We start from the raw sequence: 26,641 nt of genomic DNA on the forward strand, positions 1-26,641 counted from the left end.
GCAAGGTACACGTTTAGCCACTGAGCCACCCCACTGGGCCCAAAAGAGAAAAATCCTTAAAAGAAAATACGACAATGAGCCCAAGAAACCAGGCTTGTTGAGGCCAAAGATAGAAAGTTCAGTAAGAAATTACCTATAGTGGGGAGCTGGAAAGGAAGAGTGAAACAACCAGGACTTGAACAGGCACCCAAATGTGGTCCTGGTACTAGCTTAGCAAGGTGAGGATTTAGCTACTGAGCCATTGCATCAGGCCCTGTAATAATTCTTTAACAAGGAGGAAAGTTCATTAAGTAGATTCATTAAAGAAAAATATAACTGGGAAAAGTTTTTGAAGATTGACATATTTATTTAGAAGGTAAAGTTACAGAGAGAGTTGGACAAGCACAGAGTTCTTGCATCCACTGGTTGACTCCCCAAATGGCCACAATTGGCAGAGGCTAGGCCAGATCAAAGCCAGGAACCAAGAATTTCACCTGAGTCTTCCACCTGGGTATAGGGGTCCAAGCCCAGCAGGACGCTAGATCAGAAGTGGAGCAGCTGGAACATTCTGCTATGTTCCTGGCTCTCAGACCTTCCCACTAGTGGTAGTGGGAACTGATCAGGAAAGAAGATTGGAAGGCACAGCCTACTGTATTCCCTATGGAGTCTTGGAATTCCATCACTCCTGCACCTCCCTACTGTCCATCCCACACATACACTGTACACACATACACTGTGAACCAGGGCATCAGCTGCCACTGAGTTGCTGTCAATCTCACAAGCAGGGCAGAAGACAGCAGAAAACCCTGTTTCATCATCCATCCAAGGCCATGTGGGAAGCCTGGGAGGCTTTGTGACCTGTTGCTGACAGCAAGGTGCTTTCAATGACCTGATACTGGCAACCTGATCCATTGTTCCATCACGGTAGCCTTCAATGACACGTGACTTTACCAAGTGGTTTTCAATGTCAGTCTAGCGTTGCTGAAAGATGGAGTTGGCAAGTTTTCTTCAAATGGTCAAGTAAGGTGAGTTGCTACGTACCTTGTTGTAGGAGTTGAAGCGGTCAGAAAAGGAGGTTAAACACAAGAGTTTTGGGACACAGCCTGGGTTTGAATTCTGTTTCTAGTATTTCGATAATTCATCAAGGCTAAGAATCTACAATTGCCTTCTGGGTTCTTTAATGTTTCTATGAAATCATGTCTATAAAGTGGTTAACACATATTGAAGATTTAATTTGTAGCTAGAAATAACCAAAAGATCTAGTTGAATAGAGGCTATTACTTTGAATGGAGTTGGTCAATTTGTGGAGAAGCTTTGGTTAAACTTAATTTACACATGATACCTCTACTGGGAATTCTGCCTTTGTAGACGAATGTTTTCTCTGACTGAGGTTAAGTCCAACACAGCAGGAATACTCTTCTAGGTGCTCATCAAAACTACAATTTTCTTTTTTTTTTTTTTTTAAAGATTTATTTATTTTTATTACAAAGTCAGATGTACAGAGAGGAGGAGAGACAGAGAGGAAGATCTTCCGTCCGATGATTCACCCCCCAAGTGACTGCAACAGCCAGTGCTGTGCCGATCCGACTTTCCCAGGCCACAAGCAGGGAGCTGCATGGGAAGTGGGGCTGCCGGGATTAGAACCAGTGCCAATATGGGATTCCGGGGCGTTCAAGGCAAGGACTTTAGCCGCTAGGCCATGCTGCTGGGCCCCTACAATTTTCTTTTTAAAGATTTTTTTTTTTTCAACATACCTATTCTTGCACATGAATCGGCTGGAGAAGTGTGGGTAGTGGATCTCAGAAATTTGAGTGGATATTTTCATGAAGTCTTCAGACCAAAAGAGATTCTTTGTCAGGTGACTGACTTACCAGAAGGGGTTGGGGTGCCGTGTGAGCCTTATGTTAACTGGTAGGGGAATCATGCAGGTAAATGCTTACGTTTGACTCAAACAATTTGGAACTTCAATCAATAGTGAAACAGCCCAACAGTGAATGGGTTCTAGGCATCCAGATCGGAGTTCCCTGCCTCTCATCAAAGCACAAAGTCACAGTGTTTAGGAGTACTTTCATGGAACTGCTAAAATGTTCTCTCAGCAGAATACACACTTGACTTATGGGCGGCACAACTGAAAATACTTTAAAGTATTCTGGAGCAAGATAGCAGAGTTGATAAAGGAGATTTCGCTATTGGGTAGAATTGCTTCTCTGCAGGTAGCTATCCCACGTGGCAGCCTTTAAACCCCACATTGCTGTTTAAGCAGAGCTGTATGGTTTCTTACCACTCTCCCGAAGATCTTTCTTGCTCCGGCAAGCACAGAGGAAGATCTCTGCCACCAGCCTGACCACACAGGGTCTGCTGTGCTTTCACTTTTGCTTGCAAGAACACCCAGTCCATGGCTCGACATTCTAGGGGGATCCACCATGGAACCAGTAACTTTTACTCTGGGCAGAATTGGTTGGTCTAACTGGGAGGCTCCAAGCACACAAGGATGCCTGTTACTTCAAACTTCGTCTCTCTAAGAGTAGGAAAAGGGGTGGTAACTTACATGGTGCTAGTTAATATCTTACCTACCTACAAGGTGTCATTTACGTAGTGGTGACTAATCCATGTAAAACAGGCTGTTTCATTCTGTAGCATAGTTTTCATTTTGCAAAATGTTTTCCAACTTCCCTCCTTCTTCAAATGGAGTCAGTCTTCATGAGAATTGTTCTTTCCAACTATGCTTCCCTGAGATTTATACAAATTTACCTTGTAGTGAAAACAATGACTGAATTTTCTAAATGCAAGAACGCTAATAATATCAAAGCTACCTCCTTTCAGGCTATTACCCCAAACAGTTCAGTCCTACACTCTGAATTCTGCTTTCTGGCCCCCCTTTTTCTTTGGCATATTTGGGTCAAAATGCAGATGTGCCTCAAGGCTCCTCCACAGGAACCAGATCTTAACTCTTCCCAACACAGGGCAACACAGGGCACCGCCCATCCTGTCAGGCTTTTTCTCCCTCCTCCTAGCATTGGACTCTGTCCTCTTTCTCTGTTGATCCTTCTATCCCAAATTCGTTTGCTCCATCCCTTAGAAGTGTCCCCAGGGTCTCACACTTCTCCCTCTACACAGTCACACTGGAAAACTATCTGAGATTTTCAGAAGCACATAATCCGCAAGCCCCCTAACGCACCTGCCAGCTAGGAATCTTCCCACTTGGGCTGATTGAAAACCCACAGAGACAAAGAAATAGCAGGGATCCTTCATGGGGGGGCCTCGGCAGGAGTCTTCAATGAAGCTCCCTATTGTTGGCTTTGTTATTCTAACAGGGACACAGGCATCGAACAGCAAGCGCCTCCAGAGCTTGTGTTCATCAACTGGCAGCTCCTATCTGGCCTATCCTTCTCCCAACTCAGCCTGCCGGCAGGGCACACCTCAACACTTGTCCGTATAGCGTTGGTTCCATGCAGAATTGAGGTCCGTAGGGGATGCGGAGTGGCTCACACAGAACCGGGAAGGAAAACGGGGTCTGCCGAAGCCGGCCGCACTGCACGCCAGCCCGCGTTTACAGGCAGGCACGTGACACCTGCTAAGGGCTCCTCCCAGGTGGTGCCTCCCAGCAGCTTTCAAAACAAAACCTGCGCAGGCGCAGTGTGCAGCGCAGCCTTCGGCCCCCGAGGCCCCGCCCACACGTCGAGCGTGCGGCTCTGTCACGCAGGCGCGTTCGCGCGGCGTAGGTCGGGGCGGGCGAGGGCGCTGCCGCCATTTTGTGGGCTGTTTGTCGCAGCGGCTGGAAAGGGAAGACGGGGTTGTGGCGACATTTCTCGGCCAGAGGACCTTTTGCTTTTGCCAAGGTAAGCTTTCTGGAGGGCTTTGCTAATCTAGTTGTTTCTGCGGTCTGAGAGCCGGCTGTCGGAGAAGACCCTGGTTCGGGGGCCGGGACCATTCCTGCGGGTCGCTGTTCAGCTGGTAGCCTCGGCACCTAAAGGTGCTCGGGCGATGCAGTTCTGCCTCGACTGTCATCTAGGGTCCCTAACGGCTCCCTTGGCGGCCCTCCCACCCCGGCGGCCCTTGCTGCTTACCCACCCTGGCGCTCCTTGTCCACCCTGGCGCTCCTTGCCCACCCTGGTGCCCCTTGTCCACCCTAACGGCTCCCCTGGCGGCCCTGCCCACCGCGCTCCTTGCCCACCCTGGCGGCCCTTGCTCCTTGCCCGCTCCGGCACTATTTGCCCACCCTGGCTCGCCGCTCCCGCCTGCGGAGCCCCCTGGAGGACAGTCCCCGGCTCCTGGGCCCTCCCGCCTGGTGGCGTTTGGGATCGGGGCTGGACTCCTGCCTGAGTGCGCCAGTCGCCCTGGCCGGCTGCCCGGGACCCAGAGAGGTGGACGTGTGGTGTCGAGAAGGGGTGCTGAGTGACTGCGGTCCCTGGTTGCTTCCGTGGCCCTCGGAGGGTTTAGCAGCCCCTGCTGCAGCTGGTGGCCAGCCACCTCGCCTTGCTGTAGGGCCATTGCTTTGCAGATGCGCCCTGACCCACCGGTTCCTGTTAACGTTTAACAGGGTTCTCTTCGAGCCCTGCCAGCCCTAGGTTCTAACCTGCTCCGCGCCTCCAGATGGGCAGTAGGAGAAGATGATTTCTAGTAGAATGTAATAGGGATATATGCACTGGGATCCACTGTGGCTGCTGTTTTTCTGGAAGATACCGGTCATTCTAGCAGGTAGCGTGGATACCAGGTGGCTTTTCTCTGCCAAGGAACCTTGCCGGTGAGAGGTAAGTCCAGGACTATTCTGTCTTCCAGTTGAGAAATTGTCTGAAGGTATGTTGGGAAACGGAACCTAACAGCTGAATTAAATTCTCAGTAGTGAACTTGGCTAGGGAGAGGCAGATCTGGGGTTCTTACAGGGAACTCATTTTTGTGTTTGTACAATAACCTAGATCATTCGATAATGCCATCTTGGTATTTGTGAGCTGGCGGTGGCTGGCAGCTAGACTTGCTAGGCTTCTGACACAGCTAAAGCAGACACGTTGAACTGCTTCAAAAAGTTCATGGAAGATGCATATTATGTAAAAAGCTAGGCCTATATTTTTAAATGGCTTTTTGAAATGCCCACTATGCCTTGCAAAAGTTGCATTGTGGTGCATGGTCCTGATCATGCGCTTAATCACGTAAGTTGTAATTTTTGCCTGCCGATTTTTAAGAATGTTTAGCTACATTCCTCATGTTGTTAAATGCAATCTATAATTAAAGAAACTGGTCAGAAGAATCCTACTACAAACTTTTTTGAAATGACTTTTCTAAGGAAAGTTTGATTTTTGCTCTTCTGCCCCAAGGTTTATGTTATTACTTATTTCACTTATTTCACCTTTTCGTATTGAAATGACCTTATTTATTGTCAAACCTGAAAGGTCATTCACCTTCTAGTGAGAAATACGAAAAAAAACCTTTTTATTTATGGAGTCCAGTGGCTAAATCCTCACCTTGCACACGCAGGAATCCCATATAGGTGCTGGTTCATGTCCTGGCTGCTCTACTTCCCACCCATCTCCCTGCCTGTGGCCTGGGAAAGCAGTGGGGGATAGCCCAAAGCCTTGGCATCCTGCACCCGTGTGGGAGACCTGGAAGAAGCTCCTGGCTCCTAGCTTCAGATCAGCTCAGCTCTGGCTGTTGCAGGCATTTTGGGGAGTGAACAAGCAAACAATCTCTCTGTTTCTCCTTTTTTCTGTAAATATGCCTTTAGAGTTTTTTAAATATGTATTTGTGGCCCAACACGTTGGCTTAGCTGGCTAATGCTCCACCTCTCAGCGCTGCAGCCCAGGTGTGGCCTGGGAAAGGCAGTCGAGGACAGCCCAAAGCCTTAGTGCCCTGCACCCGCGTGGGAGACCGGGAAGTTCCTGGCTCGGCGCTGCCTGGTGCAGTCATTTGGGGAGCGAACCAGTGCATGGAAAATCTCCTTTGCATTGTAAATCTGCCTTTCCTTAAAAATAAATAAAATATGAATTTATTTGAAGGTTAAAGGAGGAGGCAGAGATCTTCCAAGCCTTGGCTCACGCCCGGGATAGTCACATGGGTCAGGACAGGGTCGGGGCAGAGGAGCCCAGAGCTGCCTCAGTCTCCCACACAGGCGACAGAGGCCGAAGCTCTGAGGGGCTCCACTGTTAGCAGCCGGGCCACAGGCCTTGGGGGGACAGTCTGCACTACAGCACTGGCACCGAGTTGACCAGTGTGTCCTTCTTAAAGTAAGCTAGAAGAGAAAGCACTAACAGGGATGCTTGGTGGGCATAGGATTAGGCTCTGCGGGAGAAGTGAGGTGCTGGAGCTGAATACTTTGGACTTCACGCTTGATGGTGTAATATTTCCATTTTCTTAAGGAGTGAAATTGCCTCATTTCAGAGCTTTCAATCCAGCTGAAATCTTTTCAGTTTTTACTTAAATTTGTTTACTTGTTAGTTTGTCATTGGAGCAAGCTGACTGAGGTTAACTAAATGTAGGTTTTGCTCAGTTTTAGTTTTTGTTGTTTGTTTTTGTTTTTGTTTTGTAAAAAAGTTGTCTTTCTCTCAGGCTAGCAGAGGTTGGATCTTACTCTTACAAACCTAATTGCTTTAGGACAGGTGTACAGCTGGAGAGACGTGCAGTTGGGACCACGTGCCTGCGTCGTGGTGCCTGCACTGCTTTCCTGGCCCCACTGTCCATTCAGTGTTCCTGTTGACACGTACCCTGGAAGGTGGTAGATGGTGACTCAGGTGGTTGGGCCTGTCACACGCGTGGAGGATGTTAGTGAGTTCAGGCTCCAGCCCTCAGCGTGGCCCAGCGGCAGCCCTGGCTGTGTAGGATGTAGGTTGGTGAACCAGTGATGTGAATGAAGTCTCGACCCTCTGTTCTTTGCAAATAAAATAAAATCTTTCTGTAAAAAACTGCTTTGGAAATAGTGAAGCAAATAGGAGTCACATTGCTTGTACTTAGATACTGAGCCTAGAAGTTGGAGTCAGGGACAAGCACTATTAATTTCATTTCACTGTTACTGTGCATCACTTATATCTTACTGTCTTTAGCACTCCAAATCTGTAATAGACATACATGTGTGTGCTTTAGGAAAGACTATTTGAGGGCCCGGCGGCGTGGCCTAGCGGCTAAAGTCCTCCTCGCCTTGAAGGCCCCGGATCCCATATGGGCGCCGGTTCTAATCCCGGCAGCTCCACTTCCCATCCAGCTCCCTGCTTGTGGCCTGGGAAAGCAGTTGAGGACGGCCCAATGCATTGGGACCCTGCACCCGCGTGGGAGACCCGGAAGAGGTTCCAGGTTCCCGGCTTCGGATCGGCGCGCACCGGCCCGTTGCGGCTCACTTGGGGAGTGAATCATTGGACGGAAGATCTTCCTCTCTGTCTCTCCTCCACTCTGTATATCTGACTTTGTAATAAAATTAAAATAAAAAAAAAAGAACCAATGCTGGGAGCTGCCCAGACTGGGCCAGGATACGGAACCCAGAGGCATACATGTGGCTCAGATCTGAGAGCAGGCCAGACTGGGCCAGTTCATAGCATCCACTGACAAATATGAGAACCCGGATGGGGTGTAGGATAGGATGTGTTGAACTGTTCACAACAGCAGCCAGTTCACGTTAGGGCTAGGAGTAGGGGCTGGTTGGGCTAGGCTGCAGCACCCCACCAGCACGAGCTGGGACTGGAGGGGCAGGCTGGACTGACTGCTGATTATTGCCAAGATGAGGCAAACCATGCCAGTGGGGGCTACAGCTCCCAGCAGCACATGGAAGACCCAGGATGATAGGCAAACCCGATAGGGGAGCTGTGAGGACTCTCCTGCTGGGCCACTGCTCCTGGTGAGCATGAGAGCTGGGTCTGGGGACAGACCAGCCTGGGCAGGGCTACATAGCCTTTTGACCTGAGGAACAGACTGTACCAGTCTGCTGCACATACTTGCGTGTGTAGGAACTAGGGCTGGGGGCGATCCTGGTGGGGATTATCAGGGGTCACTCCTGCATAACTAGACTGCAGTTCCCACTGGTGTACCTGAGGGCTGAGATTGTGGTGGGCAGTTAGGCTGCACATCCACTGGTTTGCATAGGCCGTGGGGTTGGGGACAGAATTGACCAGGTGATTGCAGCCACCACTATGTGTAGACTGATACAGCTGACGGAGTGGGTCAGTCCTGGGACTGGCTGGCACACACAGGTGTCAGGTTGGGATCACCTCAGGTGAGGTTTGTTTGGGGGCCCCCCAACTGGATTACCGGACTGAGAACCCCGTCCATGGTGACACTCACGGGATCATTTCACTGTGAGCAGTATCTTTTTTGTTTGAAAAGCAGAACAACAGAAAGAGATCTTTCATCCACTGCTTTTACTCCCCATATACCTGCAACAACCTGAGTTGGGCAAGTCCAAAGCCAGGAGCCAAGAACTTCATCTGGGTGGGTGGCAGGGCCTCCAGGGCGCCCTGCAGTAAGAAGCTGGGTTGGAATAAGGTACAGGAGTGGATCCAAGCATTTTGCTATGGGATGCAGAGGCCACAAGTGGTGCCCACTCCCACCTATTTTAAAATCTAAAGTAGCAGTTGGCAGATGTTAAAGATAAGCATTGAGCTGAATATTTGTCCTGCATGTAATCAGAAGAACAGAAAGAAAATGTATTAGAGTCTCAGACTGTTACCCATTGTTTAGGGCTAGACTCAAGATGGATAACTGTCCAGTCTCTGTCCGGAAGGTGGTATCGTGTCCTGTCTCTTGGGAAACAATCTGGAAAGCTTTCAGAACTTGTGCTTATGTTGAAGTAATAGTAGTGTAAGATGTTGTCTGAACATGGCCATCTATAACCTTCACAATTGGCTTTTTATTTCTGTGAACAGATGCGGCACTCCAAACGAACTCACTGCCCTGATTGGGACAGCAGAGAAAGCTGGGGACACGAAAGCTACCATGGAAGTCACAAACGGAAGAGGAGATCTCACAGTAGCACACAGGAAAATAGGCGTTGTAAACCACATCATCAATTTAAAGAATCTGATTGGTAAATTACTCTTGAACTAGTAGTGTTCTAGCACTAATAGTTGAATGACTTGTCATTTGCTCATGTAGCTTTCCATCTGTCAAATTGTCTTATAATCTGATCAATAAACATTTATTCACTTAGAAAATATTTTTTTTAAAGATATTTCATGTGCTTTCATTGCCTACATGCCGACAACAGCCAGTGGGTAGCCAAACAGCGGGAGCCATCCTAGCTTCCCGTGTGATGGGCTTGGGCCATCATGTGCTGCCTCCTAGACGCATCAGCAGGAAGCCCGGGTGGGATATGGGAGGACCTGATGGTAGCTTAACTTTCTGTGTCTCAGAACTTGTCCCTCAGGAAATGTTTATCGAGTTTCCATTACAGGTTATACTGTGTAGTTGAGGCTACAGTTGTGAGTTAAACAGAACTATCTTTGTGTGTCTTTGGGAGTGTTGGGAGAGTGTTGATCAGTAAGTGAATGTAAGATGTAGGAAGTGACATGAGTGACAGTATTGTAGTTAAAGAGGTGAGATACCTAGGGTTGAGTAATGTAATAGAGTGCCCAGTGAGTCCCGGTAGTTTGTATGTGAGAGGGAGATGTGTTTGTTGGGCTGACCATTAGGCCTTTCACGAAGAAGGTTGGGGAGAGTTGCTCCAGATGAATAAAGCAGCAGATGAGTATTTGGGAATGCTGAAGTACACTTGACATTGTTCACTTACGTATGTTGTATAATTAACATTTATAGAATAATACTAATGGATTTCCTTTGGAGTTTTAAATATGTGCTTTATTTGAAAAACTTTACCTTTGTATTGGCAGAAACTAGCCTTTTAGGAAAGGGCCTCAATAAAAATTTACAATAGTGTGTGTCCTATTTTATGGTATAAAATTGGGAAATAATATTTAGAGTTTAAGGTTCTTTCATTGTCTTCATGAACTTCCTGTTGTCATCTGTTTTGTTGGTTCTGTGTTTTCTCCCTGTTTGTACAGATGTTCCATTGGGACTGTTGACCACCAGGTTGCTTTCTCAATTAGCCAGCTGGGGTTACTTTTAAAAGCAGTGTGTGAGAGACTTATTCTAAACAGTGAGCTCGTTTAGCAACTGTGAACCAGTCATGCTTCCTCAAATACATTTTACAAGAGGAAGAGGGAAGTGACCAGAGAGTAGCAAATAGTATACTATAAAAAATTATCTGTGTCCTGTTACTGATTGAATGTGTTCTGGTTTGTGGTATTCTGTGGAGGAAACTTTGGAGACAGTATGTTTGTATAGAACTGAAGGAATTTTAAGATTATTTGAGGTTTAACAACATGATATTGTTCACAGGGCTACTTACTGTATGTATAGAAAAATTGAGTTTAATCAACTGTAAAAATCATCAAAAATAAAATTTTTTGAAAAACTAAAAAAATTGAGTGATGAACAGGTGACTGATGCTCACGGTTAACACATGAAGATGAGATTAAGTCCAGCTAATCAACCACCATGCCAAGAACTTTTTTTTAACATTGGTACAAGATGGCTTTGGTAGTATTGCTCACCCTAGTCCAGTTGTTCTGATGATTTTTTTTGAAAGTTATATATATAGTTATACAAATAGTTTTATTTTTAATAAAATTACAGCAAAAGTGAGACTACTGAAAAATAGGCAACTTTAATATGCTAGTGCCCTATTATTTCTAATCTTTCTTAAAAATCTGCGTAACAGGTTTTTCCCTCTATTTCATGAGAATGAGTTTCGGGAAAAGGCATTTTCAAGTTAAAGGATGTGAACTCTTTGCAAGTTTCTTGCTATTTGTTCACTTTTTATAGGAAGCATGTATCAAATTGTACTTTTTTTAATAAGATTTATTTTTATTGGAAATTCTGATGTACAGAGGAGAGACAGAGAAGAAAATCTTCCATCCGCTGATTCTCTCCCCAAATGGCCACAATGGCCACAGCTTAGCCTATTTGAAGCCAGGTTTTCCACACTGGGTGCAGGGTCCCAAGGCTTTGTGCTGACCCTGACTGCTCTCCCAGGCCACAAGCAGGGAGCTGGATGGAAGCGGGGCTGCCAGGACGTGAAGTGTCCACATGGGATCACAGCGTATGCAAGGCAAGGACTTTAGCCACTAGGCTACCATGCTGGGCCCAGACTGTGCTTTTTCTCACTCTTGTTCATGCTCTCTGCGGACTTTTACATTTCTTGTTTGTCCAGTGCCATGTATTAATGGACCGCTTGAACTTTTTTCTTAGTCTGTACTTCTATTAAAATTCCTTAATGATTTAGAATTTTTGAGTACATGTTAATTATTTTACTTGTGCATATATTGCGCAGTGTCTCTTTGGCCTGTGACTTGGTCTCTTCCTGATTAACCCGTTTTGCATATAGTTACAAGAGCGATGTGCTGTTAACACTTCCTTAAAGATATTCAAGACTTCAGTGCGGGTCCGAGTCATTCCTGCCCATCTGGATGAGCAGAGCTAGAGCTGAAGAGGTGGTGCAAGGCCCAGGGATCTGATGTTAAATAAACGCTTTAGTGGATGTTGATTAAGAGACCTCCTCTGAGAAACATTTGTTTGCCTTGCTCTTACAAGGCGTGTTTGTGTCTATTCCCACATGAATATCTCTCTTGGTGAAATAGTTTTCTGAATAATGCGTGGACAGATCCATCTGTGAGCCATTGTTGCTAAAAATGCTGACAATATGCCAGTCTTTTCCCCTGGCATTTCTGACACTGTCTACTGGCCCTAAATCCTGGGTCACCTATTCCTCTGTTTCCGTATTTTTTTCATCAATTCATTGGCCATTTGAAGCAAGCTGAATTGTTCCCTTCCTAAGCCGTATCATACAACTTTTCAGCATGTTGAGTTTTAAATAGTAATTAAAATTGTTCATTGGCAGGTACTTTGCCATATATATTTTTTATCTCCTACAGGATCTGTCTGGAAGTGGTAACAAATACCCACAAACTCGTCATCCTTGGCTATTTTGAAAAGCCATGATGAAATATTCACTGGGCATTCAATGAATATTTTTAAAAACTACTCTGTTCTTCTGCCCTTCCATGGCGCGTGTGAGTCTGGAGGCTTCCATCGCTAAGGCTTGGTCACGGGTTATTACAGATTGACGAAGCCCTCATCTTTTAAGTTGATCTTCATTGTATCACCTCACTGCATGTTTCATTATTCCCTAGGTTGTTTTTGGATTATCAACAGCTTTACTTTCATGCATTATTCTAGATAAAGATTGTCAGCTTTTTCCAACAGAAAGCTTTTGGACTTTGATGGGAAAATTTCCTTACAGAACCAAACAGGATGCCAGTAGAAGTATCACCACGCTTAGCCTGTTATGCAAGTGATGACGATTTCTGACAGATCCAAGCCAGCCAGCTGATCAGATCCCTGGTCAAGGCTCACTATCATGGGGTAAAATTTCAGGCTGCTGCTAGGACAGTCCCCAGCCTGGATGATACCGGTTGGAGGGCTGATTCTTTTTATTTCTACTGAGTCATCCCCTGGGGAGAATGACAGCTCATTCTGGGGGAAGCAGAGGGGTTTGATAAGGGCAATGTAGTCCACATCTGTCACTCCGTTGCTTGTCAGGATTCTTGTAGCCAATTTGTCTGACTGGGCAGGTGTCCCCTCTCTCCCTCAGTGCTCCATGTGCATACCTCTTGAAGCTTCGCGCTCTGTTGAAGAGGACACTCATCCCAGGTAGAGAGGGGGACGGGAAGCTGGGCCAATTGAATTGTGTCCTTTTCTTTCCATCAGACGAAGGCTGCTTAACTGGGACCGTTGACTTCCTAAGCTCTAAGTTCTCTGAAGTTCCTTGCCAAATCCTGTTTTCTGCAGTTTTGATTTCTATAGCTCTCATCAGAAGCTTAGATCTAATTATTTTCTCGCAGTAATGACAAGAGGTTTCAAATCCTAGAGAAGTATGGCAGTAGGTCTTTTGTAATTTAGGTTGGCAACTGCAGGATCCCTTTCTCATTTGAAGGAGATCTATTTTAATAGTCTGAAAAATTGCTACATTGCCTGTTTCCAAACAGGTGTAACAGAGGACTAGAAATGTAGAGGATACGAGACAACACAGATGTGTATGTAGTAAAATTGACCTGTCATGGCAGTTAGAAAATACCTGTTTTTGTAGCTTATTTGCTCTGAAATCATGTCAAATTACTTAGTTTTAGATGATTCCTGGTAAAATGAAAGAGCTGGAATATGGTCAGGGCTGACACACCTTTCATGAAAGAATTCTGTGCCAGGAGTATCTACAGTGTCCTCACGCTGACAGGAAGGAGCCCTATTTCTCCTGCCTGAGTGTGCAGGAGAGCCAGCTTGGTTACACATGGATTGTGACGAATTCTAAAAGCAGTTGTCAATTTTTGGGTTTGGCTTTTTTCCAGAACGAATAGGAGGACTTACTATACATAATAAATTAATGATTTGAATCATGTTTTGTTCCTTGGTGTGAAGTGTTTGACAACAGTCTGTGTATTGGAAAAATACGGGTTGATTTCTAATTGGTTAAAGCATAGCAATTTTTAAGCTCTGAACTAAGTGTTTAATCATCACCTTGTTTTGTTTTTTAATTGAGTAAGCTGTATAAAGCAAGAATTCCTGAATGTTTGACCACATTTTTTAGAATGAAGTAGGTAATCCAAAATCCTTTAATGTGTTTACAGTCATTATTTAGAAGCAAGGTCCTTGAATGAGAGAGATTATCGGGACCGGAGATACATTGATGAGTACAGAAATGAGTACTGCGAAGGCTATGTTCCTAGGCATTATCACAGAGATGCTGGGAGCAGTTACCGCATTCACTGCAGTAAATCTTCAGTCCGAAGCAGGAGAAGCAGTCTCAAAAGGAAGCATAATAGACACTGTGCCAGTCAGCAGTCGCATTCGGTATGACTCCGTTTGTTTTATTTCGGGTAGATTCTTAATTGTATGTAAAAGCTTCTAATGAGGCAAGAAGTTTGTAGAATTTCTTCCTATGTCATGTTATTTGGATATATATAAGTTGTACCTATATTGTTTGAATCCTTAAAGGAATCATATCCAAGTTCAGACAGCTGATGTGTGTGTTTATTAGCTAGCTTTCATTGTCCACATTTACCCTGCAGATTAGGTCAGTTTGTGAAGGTCAATACTGTGAAGTATTTTAAAGTTTACAGTATATTATGAAAACATGAAGCACCCATCTTTTTATTTCATGTTAAACTTTTCTTAACTTTATAAAGCCTTTGCTGATGCTTGGAGCAAATACAGAAAGCTGCATTGTTGGATGCTAACTGGTGCCGAGTTGCCCTTGTCTGCAGCTCGTCTGTTGAAATGGGTGCTAGATAGAAAATGCCTTATCCACAGACTGTCCCTTTTTACAGATAGCTTTACTAGTTTGATCTGTAAACTCCCAAAGTTGAACGTTGAAATTAACTAGCCTTTATTTTCCCTTCTGTTTGAATCATGTGTATTTTAAAATATTGCTAAATAAGAACAGTGTCAACTAATTTTGACAATTTAAAACATTTTTGTCGAACATCTCAACTCACAGCATATACTATTTATAATGAGATTAGTAAATCATGACATTGCATTCTTTAAATTGCAGACTTCAATTAAATCAGTATTTTAAAGAGACAATTGTGTTGTTTTTTTTCTATTGCCACTTCAAGTATCTTATCTGAAAATCTGTTCCTTGCCATGTTTTTCTTCTGTAACATAAACTGTGCCCTGTGAATTTCTGGGGACTGAATTTGAAATTGCTCCTGCCAACTGTTCGTGGCCTGGTGCTTATCTGAATGCCTGAATATCTCCCCGCTGAATGAATTGCGTATTCTGCCCTGAATTCACTCTGATATATTGATTGGCTGGACGATCTTGGTGCTGCCCACTTGCCGTTCCAGAAGAGCCACCGAAGGAAAAGATCCAGGAGTATAGAGGATGATGAGGAGGGTCACCTGATCTGTCAAAGTGGAGACGTTCTGAGAGCAAGATGTATAGAATATTTTTCAACACTTTTTAAACTTTGCAGACAGAATATCTTTTAAAAAAAAATAGTTTGTCAGCGGGGGGCTAAGAAACTCTTCATTGCTTTTTTTGTTTTGTTTTTTGTGGGTTGGTTTGTTTGTTTTGTATTTCTTCTTTTCTGTAGAATTTAAATATTTCTACTCTAAAGTTCCAAAATAATCAATGGAATTTGAGATTAGAGCAAGAAAGACAGCTCTATCTAACTGTTTTTATAGCAGCTGAAAATAAGATAATTTGAGTGCTGAAACTTTAATTATGTTTTGCTAGAGATGATTTGAAAATATTCCACACTTAAGCATTCATTGTTTGACTGGCTAGATCCTTCACACTCGGGTGCTCACACCTCTTTCCCTCTCACTTCAGATGAAATCGTGGACACGTTGGGTGAAGGGGCCTTTGGCAAAGTCGTGGAGTGCATTGATCATGGCATGTAAGTTGCTAGTTTTAGTTTTATATTTTGATAGTTTGAGTGGGGAGAGTCCCAACATTTAGCCGAGATAACATTTAAATTGGTTGATGTAAGTGTTCTCCTGGGAGACAGCCAGATTTATTTTCTGTGAGAATACTGTGTGATCAGGGGTATTGTAAAATTTTGTCTGATGGATTTCATTGAAATAAAAAGATGTTAAGTGAAGGAGTTTCCCAGATTTGGCTCTAGGCCTCTACAAGAGATCTCAACGACTGTTGGATCGCAGAGATAATAATGCATATTTGGTCTTGCAGATCCAAGTTTAGCTCCCTAGGTTATGAAGGAATCATTGCTTACGACCTGCTGAGTAAGGGCAGCTCTTTCGTAATTTGGCCCACTCTGCCCCTTCACTTTGCTCTAGGACTTCTGTTCTGTAGTTTGCAAACTTTTCTTGTAAGTGAACTTGTTAATGAAATTGCTGTTTCTAAAATGGCATCATAAATGACAGTAATCAATTGGGAAAGACGATTTCTAGCTTACTGTAAACATTTACACTTCAAAGACACAGACTTTTCTCCTTATTTTGATACCTGTCATCATATGTGAGTGCACACTTTTTTTTTTTTTAAAAGCACCATTTTTTTTTTTTTTTTTTTTATTTATTTTATTTTTATTACAAAGTCAGATATACTGAGAGGAGGAGAGATAGAGAGGAAGTGGAGCTGCCAGGATTAGAACCAGCAGCCATATGGGATCAAGGCGAGGACCTTAGCCACTAGGCCACGCTGCCAAGCCCGAGTGCACACTTTTTAAGATTGATTTATTTTTATTGCAAAGTCAGATATAGAGTGGAGGAAAGATGGATAGGAAGATCTTTTGTCCAATGATTCACTCCCCAGTCAGCCACAATGGCCAGAGCTGAACTGATCTAAGCTAGGATCCAGGATCTTATTCCAGGTCTCCCACGCGGGTGTAGGGTCCCAAGGCTTTGGGCCGTCCTCGATTGCTTTCCCAGGCCAGAAGCAGGGAGCTGGAGGGGAAGTGGAGCTGCTGGGATTAGAACTGGCGCCCATATGGGATCCCAGCGCATTCAAGGCGAGGACTTTTGGCGCCACTACATTACCATACCGGGCCCGTGAATGCACTCTTTGAACATTTGTATGTAGTGGCTTTATATTCATTCCACTTTGCATATCGGAAAGCTATTCTAAATTATTCTTCATCTTACTGTTGCATTTCTGCAACAAAATATGAATTAAGATTTTTAGGCTTACCAAATACTGCTGATAATCTAGGTACTCCTGTGTCCTTTCTCAGCTCCAGCAAATATTTACATTTTGCAATCATCTGTATTATTTTCTCTATTTGCAAGGTATGGATTCCAGTTTCACTAGCTAATCTGTACCCCTATTCAGATTTTACCACTTGTCTCCTTAATGTGCTCTTAAAATCTCATGAAGTTCTAGTATTTTTTTTAAAGATTTATTTACTTTTATTGAAAAGGCAGATTTACAGAGAGAGAGAGAGACAAAGATCTTTCGTCCATTGATTCACTCCCCAAGTGACCACAATGGGCGGAAGTGAACAGAACCAATCTGAAGCTAGGAACCAGGAGCTCTTTCCAGGTCTCTCATGCGGGTGCAGGGTCCCAAAGCTTTGGGCCATCCTCGATTGCTTTCCCAGGCCAAAAGCAGGGAGCTGGAGGGGAAGTGGAGCTGCCTGCTTAGGCATGAACCGGCACCCATATGGGATCCTATTGTATGCAGGGCCTGGGCTTTAGCCACTAGGCTACAGCTCTGGCCCTAAAAAATACATTCTAACACAGTGTTTAACAATAAAAGTTTGTAATATATCTATCCTTTGATGAATTGAATACTTCTAATTGGAAAGCTCCTGGCTTTGAATCGGCTCAGCTCCATCCGTTGCAGCCACTTGGGAAGTGAATCAGTGGACAAAGATGTTCCTCTCTGTCTCTCCTCCTCTCTGTATATCTGACTTTCCAATAAAAAACAAATCTTAAAGTCTTCCTTGTATGGTAGTATGTATCTTGTATTAGTATGGTTGCTGCGTCAGACAAAATGCAGTCAGTCTTTTTCATACTTGAATTCTACCTCATGGTTTCTGTTAGCCATGGATTGAAATTCTAGTTAGCCTACAGTGATTGCGTCTGTATAGGTTTTTTATATTGCTCCATAAACAGTGTGGTAAAATGATTTACATGGTATCTGAGGACGTGCATAGCTTATACTCACTGTCCTGCCCTTGCTGTTTCTGCATATTAACATTTAGGAATGTGCTAAGCATTTTCTTGGCTTTGTGATATATAAATGTTGTCACCTTTGCCTGGTTGTTGCATTTCCCTTCCAGTCTGACAATTTTAGACTTAGTTCTCAGTCACCCCTCCTGTGAAGAAGTCTGCAGTGTTTCCACCACAAACATGTTGGCACTAGCTGGCACAGAGTAGGTCTAGCACTGCGCATGAATGAAAGCTTCCAGCGGTGCATGTATTTTTTTTAACCTTTGCATAAAATGCAGCAGATTTAAAATCTGGGGACAAATATTATATTTCATAGCATTTTAATAAGAAAATGTTCCTATAAGGAATTTTAAAAATGTATTTTGTCAAAATGTTTTGAGAAGATGTTCTGTAAAATTAAGTATACTGTGCCCTGAAAGATTGTTTTAGAAACAGCATGGAGGAGTTAATAACTGATTATAATGTAGAGAATGCATGGCTTGAACCTGTTCCTATTCATACACTGTGTTTATCTGATTTTTTGTTTTTAAGGGATGGTATGCATGTAGCTGTGAAAATTGTAAAAAATGTAGGTCGTTACCGTGAAGCTGCTCGGTCAGAAATCCAAGTATTGGAGCATTTAAATAGTACTGATCCCAATAGTGTATTGTAAGTATAAATTTGAACTATGAGCCATATTAGATGAAATAACCAGAATTCTGTGAATTAAAGCATTATTTTGATCTGTTTTAGCCGATGTGTCCAGATGCTAGAATGGTTTGATCATCATGGCCATGTGTGTATTGTGTTTGAACTGCTGGGCCTCAGTACCTACGATTTCATTAAAGAAAACAGCTTTCTGCCATTTCAGATAGACCACATCAGGCAGATGGCCTATCAGATCTGCCAGTCAATCAATTGTAAGTATACTGGATGGCTCTGAGCATCCGACTTGTTAGCATTGTGCAAGCAGTGTGTCAGAACATGATTGCTAAGCATGCAGCGGTTGGAGGTAACGATGGAACTAGCTCTCCCTGTGCTCACTGCCAGCCCTTCCTCGGGACAGAGTGGATTACGTAAAGCTGCTGTCTTTTTTCTCTTACAGTTTTGCATCATAATAAATTGACTCATACAGATCTGAAGCCTGAAAATATTTTATTTGTGAAGTCTGACTATGTAGTCAAATACAATTCTAAAATGGTAAGCTGGAGACTGTGTAAGTTTTGGCTATCAATAATTTGTTAATTGGAGGGACAAGCATTTGTTACAGTTCAAGGGTGAAGGACATCAGACATAGGGCTTAGTAAGGCCGGGGGGAGTCACTTGATCGGGTTCTGCCAAGGCAGCCACATGCAGGACTCGAGCAGGCTAAACTTTGGTATGGCCCTCAGATGATGTTATAAATACCCAGCCAGCCCTTGACAGAACCAAGACTCCTCAGCCCAAGGTTAGTGAGTTTCTGCTTCGGCTGCTGACTCCTGCCTTGGTGGCGTGTGGGTAACAGTGCGCCCACAGATGGGAGATGCCCGTCTTTGCCCTTCAAGTAAATACAGCTTAAAAGAAAAAGCAGGTTAGTGATCCTCCAGTGAGGCGTTTGATTTCTGAGCTGCGTGTATCTCCTGAGGGTTTTTTGTTTTTTAAGATTTATGATATCCTCATGTTCAGCCAAGACAGTAATTTTCTGTTGCCTCCCTCTTGGGCTGTGTTAGCTTCCAGGAAGTTAGGTGCAAGCCTTTTGGGTAGTGATGCTATAATTAAGTTTCATGATATTCCCCTGTACACCTCTAGAAACGCGATGAACGCACACTGAAAAACACAGATATCAAAGTTGTTGACTTTGGAAGTGCAACATATGATGATGAACATCACAGTACCTTGGTATCCACACGGCATTACAGAGCTCCAGAGGTCATTTTGGGTCAGTAAATGCCAGATTTCTTATACTGTAGCTGAAGAGATTTATGTTTTACTGCTTCTGTTCTGGGAAGGTGGGGTGGGACATGGCTAGAATGTCTTTAACAGTAGACACAAAAAGTTTTCTATTTTCATAAAGGAAAATTTGAACATTGCTATGAATTATTTTCTTCAGTGGTACAAATGTGATGTCATTAGTGAGCAGTCTTCCAGATGGTTATTTTTGAATAAATTTATCTTAAATGATTATAAGCATCTACATAGATGGTGTATAGAGATCAAGAAAAAGGGCTTAGAGTCAATGTGAGAAATGGTGGAAAAGAAAAGGAATTGTGCAGAAGTTGGCTGTAAGAACTCAGGGGGCATATGTCTTAATGTGAATTGTTTTTTATTTTTAATATTGTTGACATAGCTGAGGGAGACGCACGCCCATGTGGGCCTCTGCCTAGGAAGGGGGGGCCCAGGCCTGGAGGATGTTGGGTGATGGTTTTTGTTCTGTTTTTGTCCTCCTGTGTCCCCCCCCCCCCCCCCCCGCAGAGAAAGGGAAGGGGGGCTCTCCTTGCACCTGAGGCTAGGGGATGGACCTTTCAAGCACCGTAGAAATCCCGTGTAGGGAAGAGTGTTCCAGCGCTGTTACTTGAGTGTTTTTGGATAGTTCTGACACATTGTCAGCTTTATTGCACCAGCATTGAGAGAATCTCCCCAAGGTCTGTTGGTTGACAGAGTTCACCTTGGTGCGTTCAGACCCAGGAACGTGCAGCAGATCTTGGCCAGGAGAACTGTCCAACCTGTTCTACTTTCCATCCCGATGAGGCAGTGGAAAGCCATGCTGGCCTGGAGGGTCTGGCCGTCACGTCCCCCTTCTGCATCTCGGCATGCTGTGCGGCAGCGACATCAGCAACTGAGAAGGCCCGTTCTGGATAACTTGATGTCAGAAGTCGGACCACAAGCGTCTTCTGATTTTCCCCGTGGGCAGTTTGAGTCCAGTGGTCTGGTTTAGGGAGTCCCCTTAGAAACCTCACCTGGGGAACCTCAGACTTCAGTGTAGGGCAGCCAGTGCAGGGTCAGGTTTGACCCATCACCTGCACCAGCCAACACACATAGGAGTGGATGCAGCTGCCTGATCAGTGCTGCCCCAGCCCCATCTCTCACATGAACCAACAGGTGCTGGGGCCTGGCCCAAGGCAGCCCACCACAGACTTGGTGCTCGCTGACACAAGCAGCTGTCACGGCCTACTCAGGGCAACTCGGGGCCCAATAACTCCTAGCCCCAGTTTCTGTATGTGCCAGCCCAACACAACCAAAAGATTTAAAAATTATAAATCGGGTCATGTTAGTAGGGCAGAGAATTCAAAGATATGCTTAGGTGCCTGGTAATAATGAGGGAAGTTCGAGTCAGGTGCTAATTGAGAGTTCCAAAAGTGACTGGGCAAAGACTAGTTGATGGAAGGCTGAAATTGTAGACGTTACCTTGATTTGAAAGAATCCGGAGATTGGGAGATTAGAAGGGTCCTTGGAGAGTTCGGAAGAAAGCTGTCATCCGGTGCCGCAGTGCAGGACAGTGGTTCTGTTTAATGTCTTAGGTGTTAAACCAGACAGGGAATACTGGTTAAGGATTCTCAAAGTGAATGATGTAGGATTCCAGAGATTATAAGGGCTGGCTTTTCCAAGAGCAGGGTGATGTAGAACTTACTGCGCTGCAGAAAGTCAGTTGAAGGAAAAGCTAGACTGGGAAATGAGGCATGAAGAAGAAATGTTGATTTGAGTGAGGTCAAGCTATAGTGTGTATAGGCTTTGTATATTATTACAGATAAAGCCCCTACTCCATTATTGCTTGTTTGTTCAAATGATAGGCACTGTAAGAAGTAAGTGAATCATAGTAAAGGCCCTTGAGGGTGCGGTATCTTCCTTACTGAAAGTCATTTATGTGTCTTCTGAAATAGTTCTGGTTTATGTATGAGCTTTAGTCTTTTGTTGGCTGGCTGATCTTTAAGAGATCAAAACATCTTTATGGTTTGTCCCTTCTTTCCAATTAAGTAGAGGCTTTAAAAGATTTTGTGTTTTATTCTTTCATGGATAGTGTTGGAAATTCTGGCGAAATTATGGTCATGGTGTAGGCAGAGTGAACTATGTATGCAAATCCCCGTTTGTCGTCGCTAGAAGTCCAGTGCGCTATCCATTGCGCCACAGAGCCACCTGCAAATCCCCGTTTGAACTCAGTGTCTACTTGTAGGTGAAGTTGCTTACTTATATAAAATAGTATTTTAATGGGAGAAGGAACTTCACTCTTCAAGCTTATGGTAATTGCTAAAGGCTAGATAATTGCATTCTGGGGATAGTTATAAGCCCGTAGTTGTCCTGCAGAAGGTAAGAATTCCTGGTCCGACCAGGAACAGTTTCAGGTGCTGTGTTCCCTATTGATTCGCCATTCAGAGCCTGAAGTGTTTACACAAGTTGGTAGTTAACTGCTTGGAAAATGTTTGCTCGCCCCTCCCTCTTATGTAAGTTTCACCACCTCTCTGTTAAAACAACAGTTTTGATAGGAGCATCCTAAGTTCACTGGCATTGTCTCCCAAATGGACTATGTAAGAGCATTGTACAGAGAGGAATGTTGCATGTATCTGCCCAGTGAAATGCTTGTGTTGTCTTTGAATAGCTCTAGGTTGGTCTCAGCCTTGTGATGTGTGGAGCATCGGTTGCATTCTTATTGAATATTACCTTGGATTCACAGTCTTTCAGGTATGTATCTAATCTCATTCGGTAATTCATAATAAATTTTAAATACTGATAATAGCATGTTACATATAATATGCTTCCATATTAGAAAGTTGCCTTATCATCTTGAGGTTAAAATTTGCATATGCAAAGTGGTCATGCTTTTCTAAAGCCACGGGAGTGAGATCGTGTTAATGAACTGTCATAGGTCAGTTTTGCATGGGATTGAGGCTTGCGTCACTTACGGTTTGTATCGTTTCATGTTTCCATAGTTTTCATCACTGAGCTCCGTGGTGAGTCTTCACTAGTGTCAGTGTAGCCTTTGAAGGTTTTTTAAATATTTTGTACTGGAGAGGCAAATGGCTCTCACTTGCTGGTTCGCTCTTCAGTTGCATGCAGCAGCTGGGAGCTAAACTGGGACTAAAGCTAGGAGCTCAGAGTGTAACCCAGGACTCCGCATGGGGGCAGGAACTCGGTTTCTTGAAACATCACTGCTACTCCGCAGGAACGCTCAGTCAGGAGGGAGCCGGAGCTGAAGTGGAACCCACCAAGCACCCAGGACGTGGGTGTCTGACCGCTGGGCCAAACAGCTCTGGCTTTTAGTTTTGGTTTTCATTGAAAAGTCGAGTACACAGAGAGAAGATCTTCTGGCCTCTGGTTCACTCCCCAAGTGGCTGCAGCAGCCAGAGCTGTGCTGATCTGAAGCCAGGAGCTTCTTCCAGGTCTCCCACACAGGTGCAGGGTCCCAAGGCTTTGGGCTGTCCTCGACTGCTTTCTCAGGCCACAAGCAGGGAGCTGGATGGGAAGCATGATCACCAGGATTAGAACTGGCACCATTGGGATCCCGGGGCACGTGCAAGGCAAGGACTTTAGCTGCTAGGCTACCGCACTGGGCCCAACATCTCTGTTTATAACTCAGTGAAGGTTAGAGTTGACCATGAACAGGTTACTGCTTTTTATAAAATAATTCAAGAACAACAGCAAGTTTTAGTTTAAATATTAAGTATTTATGTTACCTTGGGCATTTCTGATTACTACATTCATGAAGATGGCAAGACAGTATCTCCTGTGAAAGAAGTGATGTAAAAGTGATGGAGAAATGATAAAATATAGTGTTGTATTCACTACATGGAACAAAATATAAAATGCAGGGGCAACTAGGGATACTTGAAAGTTAAATTTTCATGGCGAAAGAATCACTGAAGAATTTTAGGAAGTAAGTAGGAGTAGTGATTTGTCAAGAGGCTGCAGTGTGATGGGCATGTAAGGACCAGGTGCCCCAGGTGCCCTCGGTGCCCTCGGACAACAGTGCTCTCTCCTCAGTGGGGAGGCCCTGTGCCTCCTACTCACAGCAGCTCAGCACAGCGTGGCCGTCTGGGGAATGAACCAGGGCTGGGAAGGTGAATCTGTCCTCTCCTCCTACCTTTAACTCTTCCTGTCCAATAAAAAATGGGTAAGTCTTCAGTAAAATTCCTCGTTTGACAAAACAAAAAGTTTGGAAATCCTAGTTTGGTTTCTGGTTCCCTCCTAATTTTATTTCCATCTGAAAGCTTTAGATGATGGGGCCGTGGAAGAGTGTCAAGTCAGAATGTGGAAAGGTTGAGGCTTTAGACTGATCTGTTTTGCTCTGTTTGAAGGAAAGTGATTTTGGAGATTACACTCAGTACTGCACGGGATGGTTTGAACTTGGGGCAGTGCAAGCAAAAAGGAAACAATGATTAGTCACTTCACTGACAGCTGGGTGCTGGGAAGCCTCACCAGGCTTGTTTGCAGCTGCTGTGTAGGACTCCGGCTGAAGAGAAGCGTTGATGGACAAGTTCCATGTCTAGAATCTTGGTTAGCAGGTTCGGGAGGTGGTGTGTAGTTTTGTAGTAGCGAGCTGCAGGGGTCAGGAGAGAAGTTCCTCCTGCCTCCTACTCCTGTGCGTGAAATGGGGGCTTCAGTGGCTGTGATCACAAATCACTTCTTAGGATTGTTAACATTAATTAGTTGAGGTGTGGTTTGCAAAATGCTAAATGAAGGAACTCTTTAGACTGTGGAGTTAATGTTTATTTACTCTCGTCGTGAATTAGTAACATTTTGAATCCGTTGTGCTCTGGACGGTATCTGATGGATTCAACACGCCTTGAAAACAGCTTCTTTTCCCCAGAACAAGGCTTGGCAGACTGACCCCTGGTGCGGGCGGCCTAATGACTGTTGAGAAAAAAAATACAAGACAGAGACCGTTTGCCACCAGCCAGGCCTAAAATGTTTACTCTCTGGCTTTGGAAGCATATCTTAGCTGTAAATGTAACAGTTTTCTCTATTGCTTTAGCCAAATCTCTAATTGTTTGTATTTAAGAATACGAGCATCGTCCTGGGTTTATAGCTTGGCTTTATATATTTATGGACTGTATGACTGTGAGTCCTGGTATCTTAATCTCTCTGAAACTCATGTTCTTACCTGCCAACTTCAGAATGGTTAGGAGAATTTGGGGGACTCTGCTTTGACACCAAGCGGGGAATTGGCAAGTGTTAAGAATTGTGCGGTTTGATTTTTTTAGATAATTTTGTTTTTCTGATCATCTTCCCCAGTCATTCTACAGTTAAACAGTTCAAGAAATAAAGAAGGAAACTTGAGTTTTACACTAAACAAGTTACGTGTTGATCAGTGTGCAGAGCCTTACTAATGCATCACAGAGACACTGGTTACTGTGTTCGCACCAGATGGTGCAGCCCAGTTGGGATCGTTGCACCTGAAGTGTTGCATAATGTCGATTGGGTAGCTGTCTGATCCTTTTGGGTTAGCACTGTGTTCTTGTGCTTTCTTGTGCATGAGAGAAGTGTGGAATGTGCTGAATTTATTTCTCCCATGATTTTTAGACTCACGATAGTAAAGAGCATTTGGCGATGATGGAACGGATATTAGGACCCATCCCAGCCCACATGATTCAGAAAACAAGGTACGTGTCGAAGTCCTTATTGGGCACATACAGTGGTTATATTCAAACTGCAGATTTAAATTTTTTTTCCCCTTTACTAATGAGAACTTCAACTGTATCTTTTTTTTTTAATATTCATTTAAATATTCATTTGAAAGGCAGAATTACAGAGTTCCCTCCCCACACAGCTACAAAGGATGGGCTGGGCTAAAGCTAGGAGCTTCTTCCTGGTCTCCTATATGGGTGGCAGGGGCCCAGGCACTTAGCCCATCTTCCACTGCTTTCCAGGCAACAACTTCACCTACCACACCACAATGCCAGTTCCTAGGCATCATGTTTAAAAAACTAATTCAGTATTTACTTTGTAGTTTAGTAAACAGAATGGTAAGTTGTTTTAACTCTGCAGTTAACCTTTGCATGAATGTTTTCCTATGTTGAGGTGAAAATAATACATGGAATATGAGAGGGCTTGTTTTTTGGAGTCCTGTCAATCTGGATTTGTTGCTAACCAGCGTTGTACCCCTTGGTCAAGGTCCTACAGTGGTTCCCAGACAGTTCCTCCATAAAAGTCACCCAGAGGTTAAAGATTTCCCAGTCCAGTTCAGATCTAGTGAATTAAGAATTTACAAGAATGAATCCATGAGCCTTTAGTTTTAAAGCTGGCATTTTCAATATATGGTATTTGGCAGTAGCTCAGTTGGGATGTTCAACCTCACAGGGTGGAAAATGAGGAAGATGTTACATGTGAGACACGTTAAAAGATTATATACGCATGTATATGTCTGTTCTTTCAGAGAGCAGTACTTAACGTCTTTACTGTGTTGCAGGCATGCATGGGAAGGATGTGTATATTATTAATCTGGACTCCTTTTTCCTGCAGAAAACGCAAGTATTTTCACCATAACCAGCTAGATTGGGATGAACACAGTTCTGCTGGTAGATATGTCAGGAGACGCTGCAAACCGTTAAAGGTAAAAGAAAAAAAGTCTGAAGTTAAGAGGGGAAGAAAAGATATTTTTGCTATTACTGATGGTTTTTAAATAAAAACATTTCTCTCCGCCCTCCCCCCAGGAGTTTATGCTTTGCCATGATGAAGAACATGAGAAACTGTTTGACCTGGTTCGAAGAATGTTGGAGTATGATCCAACCAAAAGAATTACCTTGGATGAAGCGTTGCAGCACCCTTTCTTTGACTTATTAAAAAAGCAATGAACTGGGGGTCAGTGGTCTGATACGTGCTTCTCCAGGAGAGATTACTGCAGACTGTGTCAGTCAGCTCAACATTCTGATATTTTTGTAAACATTAAATTATTTTGTACAGTTAAATATAAATAATGTATGTTTTGTATCAATAACGATTATCTACGTATGGTCTTGATAATGAAATATGGAAGTTAAAATTAATTTCCCTTTCTGAGATGAATTACCATCTTCAGAGACCTTTGGTAAAAGCTTGGAGTCTAGTGA

The 26,641-nt window shown here is 43.9% G+C and overlaps 1 protein-coding gene across 4 annotated transcripts; it reads left to right on the forward strand.

Annotated features, from left to right (window-relative positions):
- The first annotated feature begins 891 nt into the window (after nucleotides 1–891).
- CLK4 (CDC like kinase 4) lies at nucleotides 892–26,641 on the forward strand. Of its 4 annotated transcripts, none has more exons than XM_058677273.1 (13): nucleotides 892–1,004; nucleotides 8,820–8,980; nucleotides 13,635–13,857; nucleotides 14,856–14,946; nucleotides 15,343–15,409; nucleotides 18,177–18,293; nucleotides 18,378–18,544; nucleotides 18,730–18,824; nucleotides 19,413–19,542; nucleotides 22,195–22,277; nucleotides 25,116–25,195; nucleotides 26,055–26,145; nucleotides 26,246–26,641. In XM_058677273.1, the coding sequence occupies exons 2-13, from the start codon at nucleotides 8,820–8,822 to the stop codon at nucleotides 26,384–26,386; spliced, it is 1,446 nt and encodes a 481-aa protein (XP_058533256.1). In that variant the 5' UTR covers nucleotides 892–1,004; the 3' UTR covers nucleotides 26,387–26,641. The 4 variants fall into 4 exon arrangements, with proteins under 4 accessions (XP_058533256.1, XP_004587415.2, XP_036352851.2 ...); XM_004587358.3 differs by lacking the exon at nucleotides 892–1,004 and adding an exon at nucleotides 3,672–3,818; XM_036496958.2 differs by lacking the exon at nucleotides 892–1,004 and adding an exon at nucleotides 12,605–12,663 and having other exon boundaries at nucleotides 8,841–8,980.

Source organism: Ochotona princeps, chromosome 19 (assembly GCF_030435755.1).
Source record: "Ochotona princeps isolate mOchPri1 chromosome 19, mOchPri1.hap1, whole genome shotgun sequence".
Lineage (NCBI taxonomy): Eukaryota > Metazoa > Chordata > Mammalia > Lagomorpha > Ochotonidae > Ochotona > Ochotona princeps.